The sequence below is a fragment of the Phodopus roborovskii genome, unplaced genomic scaffold (genome assembly GCF_943737965.1).
Source record: "Phodopus roborovskii unplaced genomic scaffold, PHOROB, whole genome shotgun sequence".
NCBI lineage: Eukaryota > Metazoa > Chordata > Mammalia > Rodentia > Cricetidae > Phodopus > Phodopus roborovskii.
Window position 1 is genome coordinate 47,278,391 of NW_026126517.1, and position 12,607 is coordinate 47,290,997.

A 12,607-nucleotide genomic window follows, 5' to 3' on the forward strand; every position below is an offset into this window, starting at 1 on the left:
GACATCAGAAAGGGTTGGGGGAATTATCACACTGCCGTTGAACAATTCCATACATAGAGGAGATGTAGTATCTGCAAAGAGCCACTGCTGTTACAGTTTAATTACCAAAATGATAATTAAGCATTCAAGATCCAGTTGACCAGGAGTCCTAAGTGGGAAGCCAAACACATATTATGTATGTTTACTTCTCCTACCATTACAGTAATCTTAAAAAGTCACATTAAAACTCTGACTTATGATTTTCCTTAAAACTGGAATGGTTTGGTAAGCTTTGGGCTTACATTCATGTATGCTAACAGTCAACTGTGGTGGCTTCTGTTAGTCTCCATTGTATTTCTTAGTCACCAGGAAGATTAACAGTTTCCCTGGGTCTTTGGTATAGTGAAGTTTAAATCTCCTGTTGTGAGTGATGAGGGCTTGTGCTTCTGTTTGCAGAAACAAGAAAGTAAGGTTATCCAAGTTCACATAGCAAGTATTGTCTGTCCTCTCAGTCCAGAGCTACTCTCTGGCGTAGGCTGTGATGAGCAGGGTACTATACCTGGGCCTTTGGAGAGTGGAAAGGAAGCTGTCTCACCAGACAGGCCACAAGTGAGACTGTGTTAAGAATACAGTTGCTTCCTCTTGTAGTGGACTACGCTGTGGAGCAGGCTCACCAGGGTGTGTTCTTCAACCAAGGCCAATGCTGCACCGCGGGGTCTCGGATCTTCGTGGAAGAGTCCATCTATGAGGAATTTGTGAGAAGGAGTGTGGAAAGGGCTAAGAGGCGCATTGTGGGGAGTCCCTTTGACCCCACCACTGAGCAGGGTCCTCAGGTAAAAAGCAAACCGTAAGCATTACCCTTGTGTAAATTAATCTGGGCTGGCACAGATCCTGGTGCTAATGGGACCTAGCAAAACAATCTCTTCCACTTTCAGCTGTCTCTGTATTCCTATACCTTATCTTCACAGTTGAAAATGTAGGCACTGAGGTATTGCCTCTCTTTATGTTACTAAGTAGAATCTCTGAAGAACTTCATGGTGATCTAGCTGTAAGGGGATTTCTGGGTGTGGCAGGGTCAATCTTGGTAATGTAGCCCCACCCCAAGCCTTCTGGCCACTTTTCAGATGCTTGGGTCAGGAAAGTCTGATCTCCTTGGCAGACCCTGTCCCCTTTACCAGCTGCCAGCAGTTTTTTGTTCCCTGCAACAGTGTGACATGTTGGAATGAAAGGTCCTGCTGAATTTGTCTTTGACTATGTAGTTATCTCTTGCTCTGATGGCGCTACATCCATAGTGCAATGGAGACATCACAAATGGACCTCCTGAGCAGCCAGGCGGCACATGCCAGCACTTTTGCCTGGCTGTAGCTGTATCCATGATACCATGATATGTTACTAAGCCTGTTTTTTGTTTGTTTGTTTGTTTGTTTTTGTTTTTATGTTTTTTTAAAAATCTAGTCAGGGTCAGAATTTGCAAGGGTTGTCTGAACTGGCTCTTGTCTGCATGGGTTTTCTAGTAAGGAAACCCATCTCTCAGTTTGGAGACCTCCAGTGAGAAGGTTGATGTTCTAGCTAAGAAAACCTAGGCGAATATAGCTTCTTATGTCATTGAACGACAGCTTTGGTGTTGGCTTCTGTTTTCAATCAGAATCTTTCCTTTGGGAACTTTAGTTCCCTCACTAAAGGCATAGTAGCAGATAGATATACCTTTAGATACTCCTTTAAGATAACCCCAGTATTATCTTAAGGTGACACTACTGAAAGAGATTCTGTGAAGCCCACCATTTTGTCTTTTTAATGTCAGTATATGATTTGCTTAATTATTCCTCTGCTCAGAAGTAGCCACTCTTTATAGAAACTGTGAATAATCATTGAGGCAGGCTTCTAGCATTTTGATAAGTTCTAAAATAATCTTGACCTGGTATTTCAGGTTAGGCAGTCATTAGAGTTCCTTGGATTCCTCCATCTGTTAGGTGCAACCATAAAAGTTTCCATTTTTTCAATCATTCAAAATTTAGTAAGTGGTATTTGACTGGATGCAGTGGCATTTGGGGACGGCAGAGGGGTTCATTCTGTGCATGTTGCTGGTTTCATGGAAGGCCTTCCCAGAGTCATAGAGTGATTTTTCCTGCAGATTGATAAGAAACAGTACAACAAGATCCTTGAGCTCATTCAGAGTGGTGTGGCTGAGGGTGCCAAGTTGGAGTGTGGAGGCAAAGGACTGGGAAGGAAGGGCTTCTTCATTGAGCCCACCGTGTTCTCCAACGTCACTGATGACATGCGGATTGCCAAGGAGGAGGTATCACTTGCATTCTTCCAATTGCCACATCTTTCCTGGGATTTCCAGAGCATTTGGACAATAATCAAGTTTTAACCCTTCTCATCTTTACATACATTGTTTTGTTGCAGATCTTTGGTCCTGTTCAGGAAATTCTGAGGTTTAAGACTATGGATGAAGTTATAGAAAGAGCCAATAACTCAGACTTTGGACTTGTAGCAGCTGTCTTCACTAATGACATCAACAAGGCTCTCATGGTATCTTCTGCAATGCAAGCTGGAACTGTTTGGTAAGACTTCTATCCACTCACAGTGATATAAGGAGACCTGTGTTAGTTCACAGTTCATTACTATCATGAAATACTATTTCAAATAGTTTTATTTAGATCACAGTGGAGGCTATATGTCCAGTGAACATGGTCATATTCTTGCAAGACCTTTAGCTTGTTACCTCATGGCAGATGGTGGATAAAGAGGTCACATGCCAGACAGAAACCTGAAAACAAGAGTCAAGGGTGGGACTTGCTTTTGGAGCAGTTTGCTCTTGCAGGCACTACCTTAATGCCGTGCTTCTGGGGTAGCTCCCCCAGTGACACAGGAGCTCCCACTAGGATCCACCTTTAACAGTTCCTCTTCATCCTCTAACATCACACCCCAGGGACCAAGTTGTCAACAAGTGAACATTTGAGGGACAAACAGCAATCAAACTGTGGCAAGGTATTATAGTTCTCAAGGGCCAGGGTAACAAATCAGGGTCCTCTGCAAGGATGGAAAAGACAGAAGGCAGCCAGATCTCAACCTAAGAAAACATTCTTATCACCTAGACTAGAAAATCCGTCATTTTGAGGTTTCACTTTGAAATAAAAATTTCTCAAAGAAATACACCAATTAGATTATTGGATTCCTATTAAAAATGTTATTTTTTCTTCTTTTAGGATCAACTGTTACAATGCCTTAAATGCTCAGAGCCCCTTTGGGGGGTTCAAGATGTCTGGAAATGGCAGAGAAATGTAAGTGTCAGAGATTCTGATGTCTACATAGATGGAATGTGTCAGCGCAGAGGGGCACTCACAAAACAGTTCGCTTGACCTTCATACCTCCATTCATAAGATTTGTTGTGCTGCTGCTTGAGATAGGATATCACTCTGCAGCCTAGAATTACCTGGGTCTTTGTAGTGTCTGTTGACCTCAAACTTACAGTAATCCTCCTGCCTCTGCCTCCTGAGTGCTGAGATTATGGGTGTGAGCCATGGCACCCAGCTTAATCTAACCTTTTACTGAGTACAAACTCACATAAGCTGAGTATTACATGGAGAAAGATGCAGCTCCCTCATACCCAGAGTGGACAGAGAAAATGGATCCATTATTTGGTTTCATCTTGTAAGTGCAGAGGGAAAGCTTCATGTTGTCTGCTGAGGGCAGAAAAGACCCCACAGAGAACACACCATTGCGGTTTTCAGGGCTGGCATTCACCAGCTGCCCAAGTCAAGGACCACATCTTGCCATGGAACATTGCGGCCTGCTTTTGCAGCTTTAGAAACCTTGAGCTGCTGCTCTGAAGCCCGAGGCTTTCTGGAAAGCCTAGATGGCGTGTTTACTATCATTCTCCAGAATATATCTGCACAGCTGCAAACTCCACAGCTTGTGGTGCATTTTCGTGACGCTTGTAGCTTCAAGGGGCTAACTGCTGGTTGCTATTCCTTTTGTGCCCATCCAGGTCACTTGCCTGTACCACCTGCTCAGCCCCTATAAGTCCTTTAAAGTTGTGCCTGTGGGCTTAGGATGAGGTCAGGGAGGGAATCGGCTGAAAATATAAATTGAACATATCTCAAAGCCTTTCAGGGAAATTACTTGGGAACTGGGGATATAACCAGTTTTTAAAGCTAAGATGCCTGGCATATGAGGAATGTGTTGGGAGAGCCTGGTGGAGAAGATGAGTAGAGGAATGCTGCATTAACTGTAGCAAGTGTTACTTTAGTTACTGGGGCCACTACAACACAACCTTCTTCTGGCAATGTAGACATTAGGAACTTAACTGCTCATGGTTCTGGGAACTGTGTCCAAGGTCAAGGTGCTAGTAGATATGGTGTCTGGGAGGGGTTCATTTCTCATGGATGGCATGTACCATGTCCTCATGAAGTTCAGAGGAAAGGAAGTGTGCTGGAACCTATCCTAGAAGGGCTCTGATCCCATTTGTTAGGGTGGAGCCCTCATGACTTAATCAGTTCCCAATGGCTTCACTTGTAAATACTATCACATTGTGCAACAGGTTCCAACATACACATTTTGGGGTGACACAAACATCCGGCCCTCGGCAGCTGCCCTCAGCTAAGTACCTATTGTGTGCCTGGCTTTGTGCTAACCCCTCCCTCACATCCCATTTGATTTTTGCAGTGTTACAGATATACTTCCCTTTACAGGCAGGAGAGCTAGCTAAGGAGTAGAGTGGTCACCCAGCCTGTCCCAGTCTCATAGCTAGTGTAAGGTTTGACATTCTAACCTAAGTCTCAGTGGCTTCAGCTAGTCCTATGGCTTTCAGCCATGGAAGCTTGGAGACCGAGAACAAGGACTCTTCTGGAACAGTCTTCAAAACCAACAGAGTTGTCCTGAGATAGTGATGACCAGTAGAAACAGGGCTATAGCAGAAGGACTGCTCAGTGCAGAGTTCAATACAAATAGGTTTTTCTGTTAGTGGCTTTCATTGACTGAGACAGAAACTTCTGGATCTGACACCCCCATTTAGAAAGCTCCTGTCTCAGTTTGAAAGGAGAGGATCTGTTTTCTGTACCCTGTGTCTCACAAGAAGGAATGTCATCCATGCTGCTTCCTTCTGTCCATACTGAATGGCTTTTTAAAAGCTAATGGTTAGATCTACCTAGTAGTGAGCATAGGACAGCAAAGCATCGGCTTGGTCTGGGCAGGGACTGCTGTACATTAAGGCACTGACAATGTTGTTGGATAAATGAAATTGTACATTGCAGTTATCAGAAGGGCCGCAGGACAGACCCTGGAGAGAAAGAGAAGCTCAGGAATGAGGGAGAAAGTCTGGCCTTGTCCTTGAGTTTGAATTGGCCTTTTAAGGAGGGGAGTAGTTGAGTGCATGAAGAATATTCCTTTGAGCTTGGAGGACAAAGTAAGGTGGTAGAGAGGGAGTGTAAGCAGAGGCTCTATGGGAAAGATAGGGATGCTATCTGTGGGATGTGCCAGGACCCCATTAAACATGAGGGGATTTACAAGCTTCATATACTGTGGCTGGCATTCTCTAGCCTCTCAGCATTGGACTGTTCAGGTGGAACAGCTTTGAGGCTAAGAGCAGTTTGGGAAGTAATGTTGCTTAGATACGAATTTTGGCATCTCCCCATCTCTGTAACTGTAGGCAAAGCCTTGATGTCCTTCTCTGTAAGATGAAAATAGCTATAGTGGCTGCCTGGGAGCGTTGCTCTTTGATGAGACTAGTTGCATCTTACCTAAGTCAAGGTTTCTCAACCTTTTTCCATTTGTGACCCCTTATTGTCTGAGAGATTTTTATTAAACCCTGGGTATGTAGGGATGCAAAATCGGTATACAACCCCAGATTTTCCTAGTAATCATAAAGAAATTTCTTATAAAAATTATTTGGAACATCCTCATTTTACTATTTGTTAAAGATTGATGAAATTTTGCCTATTTAGAAGATGGATGTACTTGTCTAGTTTTACATAAAGAACTAAACTTGCTAAATATTTGATATTGTAGGACAAAGAGCATCAACACTTTCCAAAGCTGAGAACACTGCTTCACATAAATATGAACTGCCAGGTAGCAAAAGCATGTTTAGGGCCACTTCAGAACGTGTTGGAAATTCTACCACAATCCAAAGTCAAAATTCATTTAACAAATTTTTATCAAACTCAGCAATTTTTAAAATCAAACATCCTAACAATACAATCCAAAGATGTACTCATTTGCTACTTATAGACTGGGGGAGGGTGATAGGAAAATACTAAATTTATTTATTTTTTATAATGAAAATGTATGTTTCTATAAGAAACCTTATCTGGCCAATAAACATGTAATTCATTACAGAATTCCCTGCCTCGTATCAAACAGTAGTCTGGAATCTGAGCTGAGGTGTCAGGGTTGGTAGGTAACATGATGGCACACTCAGTGCTAAAAGTGTGTTGCACATTCAGAACCAAGCAGACACACATGAAGCCACAAAATACAATGGGCAAGCACAGCCTGGAAAACTTTGATTTCGAATTGATTTTTTTTTTTTTTTTTTTTTTTTTTTGGCCATTGAGTATTCAGAAACCCCTTACTATTGGCAACCTTTTGATGAGCCTATTCACAACACAAGCCTTTACAGGCTACAGTTAAGAAGCTGTGATGTAAGTGACCTATAGTAGTAGGAAATGCTTTATGTAGATGAACCTGCTTGCCTTCTATCTAGTCTGATAGGATCCAGAAAATCCACTTAACCTTTGTCTCACTTCCCAGTCTCCATGCCCACCCCCAGGTGGAGCAGAAAAGGGAGCTGCAAGGAAGCCTCAGTTTCTCTGAGCTGTAAGAGGTCTGTTTTCTACAGGTTATCTGATGGGTGCCCTTCCCCATCAGAGGCTAGAGGGGTGGGTCTCAGTGTTGCCTGCTCAAAAAAGTCCCGTCCGTTTTCTGTCCTTTTGCTCCTGATTCATCACAGGCCTGAGAAATAAAAGATGGGAAAACCAAAACTAAATACCACACTGAACCAAACGGGTAAAAAGAGAGCTGTGGGCATCTTAGACAGTGGGGATTCATACTGCAAGAATGATGGGGTGCTGTGCAACCTCTCAAATCATGCACACATACATGTACGCACAAATGCATGCACATTTCCTCAGACATAGAGTACATGTGCACAGAAGTCATCTGTGGTCTGAGGGGTTGTGATTGTTAAATATGCCTGTCTGGGGAGCCACTCTCTCAGACTCTGTGTAGACCTGGGCTACAGCCCAGGATCTTCATGTCGTAATAAACTTCTGGAATGGTGCTGGTGCAGGTGGTGTGGGGACCTCATTCAGAAAATTGCTACAGCAAGCCAACTAGAAAGTAGGAGAAATACATACTCTAAACAGAAATCCAAGGGTTTCTAAGATGGTTTTCTGGGTGCCACCAAAATCTAGTATTTTTTCCCTTGCTTCATATCAGAGACTAACCTAGTCTGCTGAGAAGCAGACAGATGACTTCTTGGGGTCTCTGTGGCCCCAAGAGGCAATGTGCAGTGGTGATGGTGGCCACTCAGATATGGAGGTGCTTTATTAATAAAGGGCCTGGCTCTTGAGCAACAGTGGGGTTCTTCCTTGATAACTGTGGGTCTAGATGTGCCACAGACTTTAACTGTGAATGGATTTAAGTATGTAAACTTCCAAGATTCCCGAATCCCTTGGACAGTCTTCTCAAAGATTGGCAAGAATGACTCACTCTACCCTTCTCTATGCCTTCACAAGCCTCCAGAAGCAGAAACTTCAGTATGGGGAGGGTAAAAACCCAGTGTGGCCATGCCCCTTGGATGATAACTGCATGCTGTGGTGCAGAAACTGCCAAAAGGGAGGTCACTGGGCACTAAGAGGAAAGGGATAGCTCAACCACGCCCTGCAGCGAGCTAGTGGAGTCATTGGCTTCCCTGTCCACTGACTCCAGGATTCTGTTTCTGTCCCATGGCCTCCAATACACTACTCTGAGGCCTCTCTCTGGCCCTTTTTATACCCTGGGCCAAGGCAGTCCTTTTGACCATAGATTTGAATTATCTCCTTTGCCTCTGAGCAGGCTGTGTATCCATCCATGCCTGGGATTGGGCAAGGAGCCTTTAGCCAATAAGGCCACCCACAGCTTCACACACAAACATGGTGGGAGCCAGCAAGGATGCGTGAATACAGCCATATATCATGTTTCTGATTCCATAGACACCCCCCCATACTTTTCACAGCTTGGAGACCAGTGTGAGAAGAAAGTGTGCTCCAGGTTCTGCCCAAGAGTATGCATAAGGAAGTAGAAGGCAGTGAGTAACTTGACTGCCACTGGGAGGCACAGGATGTCTTGATGAGGAGATACATTCAGAATTGCTCTAAGGCAGGAAAAAAACCCAGAGAAAGCCATAATAAGCTGGTGGTAGACACTCACAGCCTGGATGGAGTTGGTAGGGGTATGGTGTAATGAGGCCCAGTTCACTCTTCTTGAAGTAGAATGGCCCGGACAGTGATGTTGTGCTTGCAGACTTCTCGTTTCTGTTACTATCCCAGTGGCCCTTGTCATCTTGGGTGTGATACCCAGAGGAGCTACTGACAATGCTGTTGGGGCTGTGCGTAGGGCCATGGGATCTCAAAAAGAACAGGATGGGCCATTGCCCTAGGTCTGGCTCATACAGCCCAGCCATAGGAAGTGTACTGTTTGTGTCTGACTAATGCAGAAGAGAGTTTTCTCACTAGTCTGTCACATACAGGCACAATTCTGAGTAGCCCATCCCCTGATGGAGACAGTGTGGCAACAGGGTAGAACTGGGGAAGCAGCTGTACAGCCAAAGCCTTCCTCCTCCCTCTCTTCTGTCTCCTGTTCCACTGCGTTCTCAATGTGCTGGGTGGTGTAGCCAGCCCACAGTTTTAGGGAGGTCAGAAAGCAAGATGAATGAGCTCAGCTCCATGGGGACAGAAGTGCTCTAGCAAAAGTGACCCTGGCAGACCCTTCCAGAGTCACACTCACCTGCAAGATACTTGGGCTACCACTAGTTGCTTGGCTTTGCTTTCCCTGAGCCCAACAGTGATGACTCAGTACATGCTTCCTGACACAAACCTAGGGGTTTGTGTGTAGAGCCCAGTGGCTGGCTACTCATAGATGGCAGCTTTAACTTCTAGAGGTTTCCACCACAGCTCAGGCGCGATCTTTGGGCTGTTGGCGTCTGATTCTGCCATTTGTTTGTTTCAGGGGAGAGTTTGGCTTACGAGAGTACTCAGAAGTGAAGACCGTGACGGTGAAGATCCCTCAGAAGAATTCCTAAGAGGCCCAGGTAAAGGACCGCTTACTCCCACTGTCTCTGTAGAGCCCACCTCTGAGACTGCAGAGTTGAGCCCAGCCCTTCTTTAAATATCAAATCGATGATGTAGCAGGCAGGTCACTGCACCTTTGACACAGGCCAGCAAGGCAGGGTTTATAGACACTCTGGAAAAGGTCACCTTAGTCATACCAAATGCCAGGGAGATGGCAGAGTGGGGGAGTGCTTGGCACAGCCAGTGTTGTTGTGTAAAGCATGGGATGAAGAAGGGAGCTGCAGTATTGGGTGCCGCTGTCATAGAGCTTCCCTGGAGGAAAGGTTGCCTTGGCAGCAATGTCTTCGTTTTCCCTCCTTTCAGTTCCTCCCCACTCCCCACTCCTCCCTCTTCCAAAGAGACCTCAGCTGAGCTCATTTAGGGCAGATGTTTGGGCCGGGAACAATTTTCCAAGGTTTTGCAGCCAAATTACCATTTCATGTTATCCATTTCTTCAAAGCAAAACATAAAATGGTTTTAGTTAGAGCTAGGGCAGACTAAAAATGCCAGGAGCTGGTACACTGCAGATGTTCTAAGTGGTAGGGATGTAGTATGTCCTTTTCTTACTTCCATAATTAACACAGCAAAACAGAAGATGTAGATGAGAAGGTCAGAGGTCATTGTATGTGGTTCATAGCTTCTGAGCTTTCTGCAGAGAGAGATTGTGTGTGTGTGTGTGTGTGTGTGTGTGTGTGTGTGTGTGTGTGTGTGTGTATGTATGTATGTAGCAGGAGTTCTCAACTTGTGGGTCTTGACCCTTTGTGGGGGGATTGAATGACCCTTTCTCAAAGGTTGCCCAGGACCACCAGGAAACACAGATATTTGCATTATGATTCATAACTAACAAAATTACAGATCTGAAGTAGCAGTGAAAATAATTTTATGGTTTGGAGTCACCATAGCATGAGAAGCTATATTAAAGGGTCAAAGCATTAGGAAGGTTGAGAACCACTAAGAGTAGATGGTGATAGAGGTCACTGGTTATCACACATATGTTCATAGTTCCTGAGCTTACTGCATGGTTTGGAGATAGTCTCTCTCTCTCTCTCTCTCTCTCTTTCTGCCTCTCTCTCTCTCGCTCTGTGTGTGTCTATCTGTCTGTCTATCTGTCTGTCTGCCTGTATGTATCTGTGTCTCTGTGTGAAATTCTGGATTATTCTGGAATAGAACAAGGATGATCATAGCCCTTGTCCCTTGTTTTCATTGGTGAGTGGGATATTTTCCAAAGCTGATCTTAAGACTAACTCGAACAGTCCAGGTAGACTCAGGAAGCTGGTGATGCAGAGGCCTGGCAATGACTGTTTTCAAGGCTGGCTGACAAGTCTTGAGAAGTAAGCTATTGCTGGAGTTAGGACCTCTTTTGTGTCATCCCCATTGTACCAGCACCTGCTACTCCGGTGCTATGGCTATTTGGGCCCACTGTACCTATGTCACCTGCCTAGAATCTGCTATCAGTGCATTTGAAAAATGTGATCCAGCTTGATGATTGCCTTCTCTATTTGCAGAGTACCAGTGTGCCAAGACTGCCACATCCCACCAGGCCTCATCTGTCCTGCCCTGTGGCCCGCTCGTCCACACACTACTCTTGTCTCACAAGTGAGCTTCAGCCTGCAGGGGAGAGGTGTGAAGCAAGCCTGACTCTTCTTCCTCCCAATGCCACTGTCCCTTCTGCCTTCCAGTGAATCTCACTGGATGTGGGCAGCACTGGCTTCCTTCCCTTCTCTCCCCTGCTGCCAAATCGAAGCCAGTCTCTAACCTGGGTGAACAACACTTATTTAAAAATGCCAAAATATAACCTAGGTGTAGAATATGGGCATATATCTATCACCTTCTCTATTTAACGGTTTTCTGCTTTCTAACCAAACCAGTTTTCAGTTTTCTATTTATAACCTGTCCACAGTAGTTTCAAGCAAGCTCTCCTTACTCTTCCTGACAAACGACAGTGTGCTCAGCAGACAGAGCCCTGGCATGTGCTTTGAGTCCTTCCAGTGGGCGGCCCTGCTCTTCCTACAGTGAACCCACGTGAACACACCATTAACCAGCTAGTTTCCTTCAAACCACAATGTAGAATGTGAAAATGAAGATTTATGACTTTTAATTTACTTCAAAAGAAACCTCTGTGCTAGCAATAAAGCATTTATATTGTGTACACCTCGGGACTGTTTGTGTTTGTGAGTCTGTCCCACTGAGCCCATTTTTGTCTTTACTTCTTAGCTGGGATTTTTGGCTGGGTGTACTCTTACGTGACTAAGCAGAAGTCTGGGAGGGTATTTTATAGAATACATTAAGGTTAAACAAACAAACTTGTGCTCTGACACTACTTAAAACTTGTGTGTTTACAGTTTTCTGGGGCACATAAATATAGGCATATGTAAACTTCAGCTTTCGGGAACAAAGCTCAAAGGAATCTGTGACGTGGAACTGACAAGCCCTGAGCTGAGGGCTCCTGCTGCTGGAGCATTTCCCAGTAGCCTCACTCTTACCAAAGGGAAGTAAAATCAAAGGCTGGCGAGCTGGTGGGTAATTTTGCGGCTGTAATTAGGACTGCTCTGCTGGCCAGAGCTTACTGACATTCTCTGTGCTCTCCGAGTCCACTTTTTTTACTTACAGTGGGCTTACATTTTTTTATTTCATTTGTCATTAGTGTGTGTGTGTGTGTGTGTGTGTGTGTGTGTTTGTATGTGTGTGTGTTTGTGTGTGTGTGTTCGCATGCTCACACGGATGCAATGTGAATGAGGTTAATGTAAGAGAACTGATGGGAGATGACATTCTGTAAATATGTTTCTCATACTGGTTAATGAGTAAAGCACTGTTGGTCAGTAGGAAAGCAAGATAGGCAGGACCAGGAGACAAGGAGGATTCAAGGAAGTAGTAGGGAGGAGTCAGCATGAAGAGACTGGAGAGAACAGAGGTCCGGGCCCACTCTCCCGTAAGATGAGACCACGTGGAAATACTTAGATTAATAGAAATGGGTTAATAATTAAGACAGAGCTAGCCGATAAGAAACTAGTACCTGGCCAACAGCATTATATCAAATACAGAGTCTCCGTGTGTTATTTGGGGCTGGCATGGCGGTGGGACCAGACCAGCAGGGAAAACCTTACTGGTAACAGAGAACAGTCTTGGGTACAGCAAAACGCTCCAGGGACAGAGGTGAGGCAAGCCTGGTAAGACTAACATATGGGTTGGCCGGGCAGGTCCCCATGCTGGCAACAGGCCTACCCAGAGCCCTGGAAGTGGGTTTGCTATTGAGTGACAGACAGAAGCAATGGTCAGAGAGAGACAATCTGACACAATCCTAGTATGGGTCATAAGGA

At 44.8% G+C, this 12,607-nt stretch overlaps 1 protein-coding gene across 1 annotated transcript in view; it reads left to right on the top strand.

Annotated features, from left to right (window-relative positions):
- Nucleotides 1-11,439, top strand: part of Aldh1a2 (aldehyde dehydrogenase 1 family member A2) — a 78,190-nt gene extending 66,751 nt beyond the window's left edge. The window contains exons 9-14 of the mRNA XM_051197911.1: nt 628-812; nt 2,111-2,275; nt 2,386-2,543; nt 3,189-3,263; nt 9,190-9,271; nt 10,796-11,439. Coding sequence (XP_051053868.1) covers nt 628-812; nt 2,111-2,275; nt 2,386-2,543; nt 3,189-3,263; nt 9,190-9,262 — 656 coding nt within the window. The 3' untranslated portion in view covers nt 9,263-9,271; nt 10,796-11,439. The remainder of the gene's footprint in view (nt 1-627; nt 813-2,110; nt 2,276-2,385; nt 2,544-3,188; nt 3,264-9,189; nt 9,272-10,795) is intronic.
- The last annotated feature ends 1,168 nt before the right edge of the window (nt 11,440-12,607 follow it).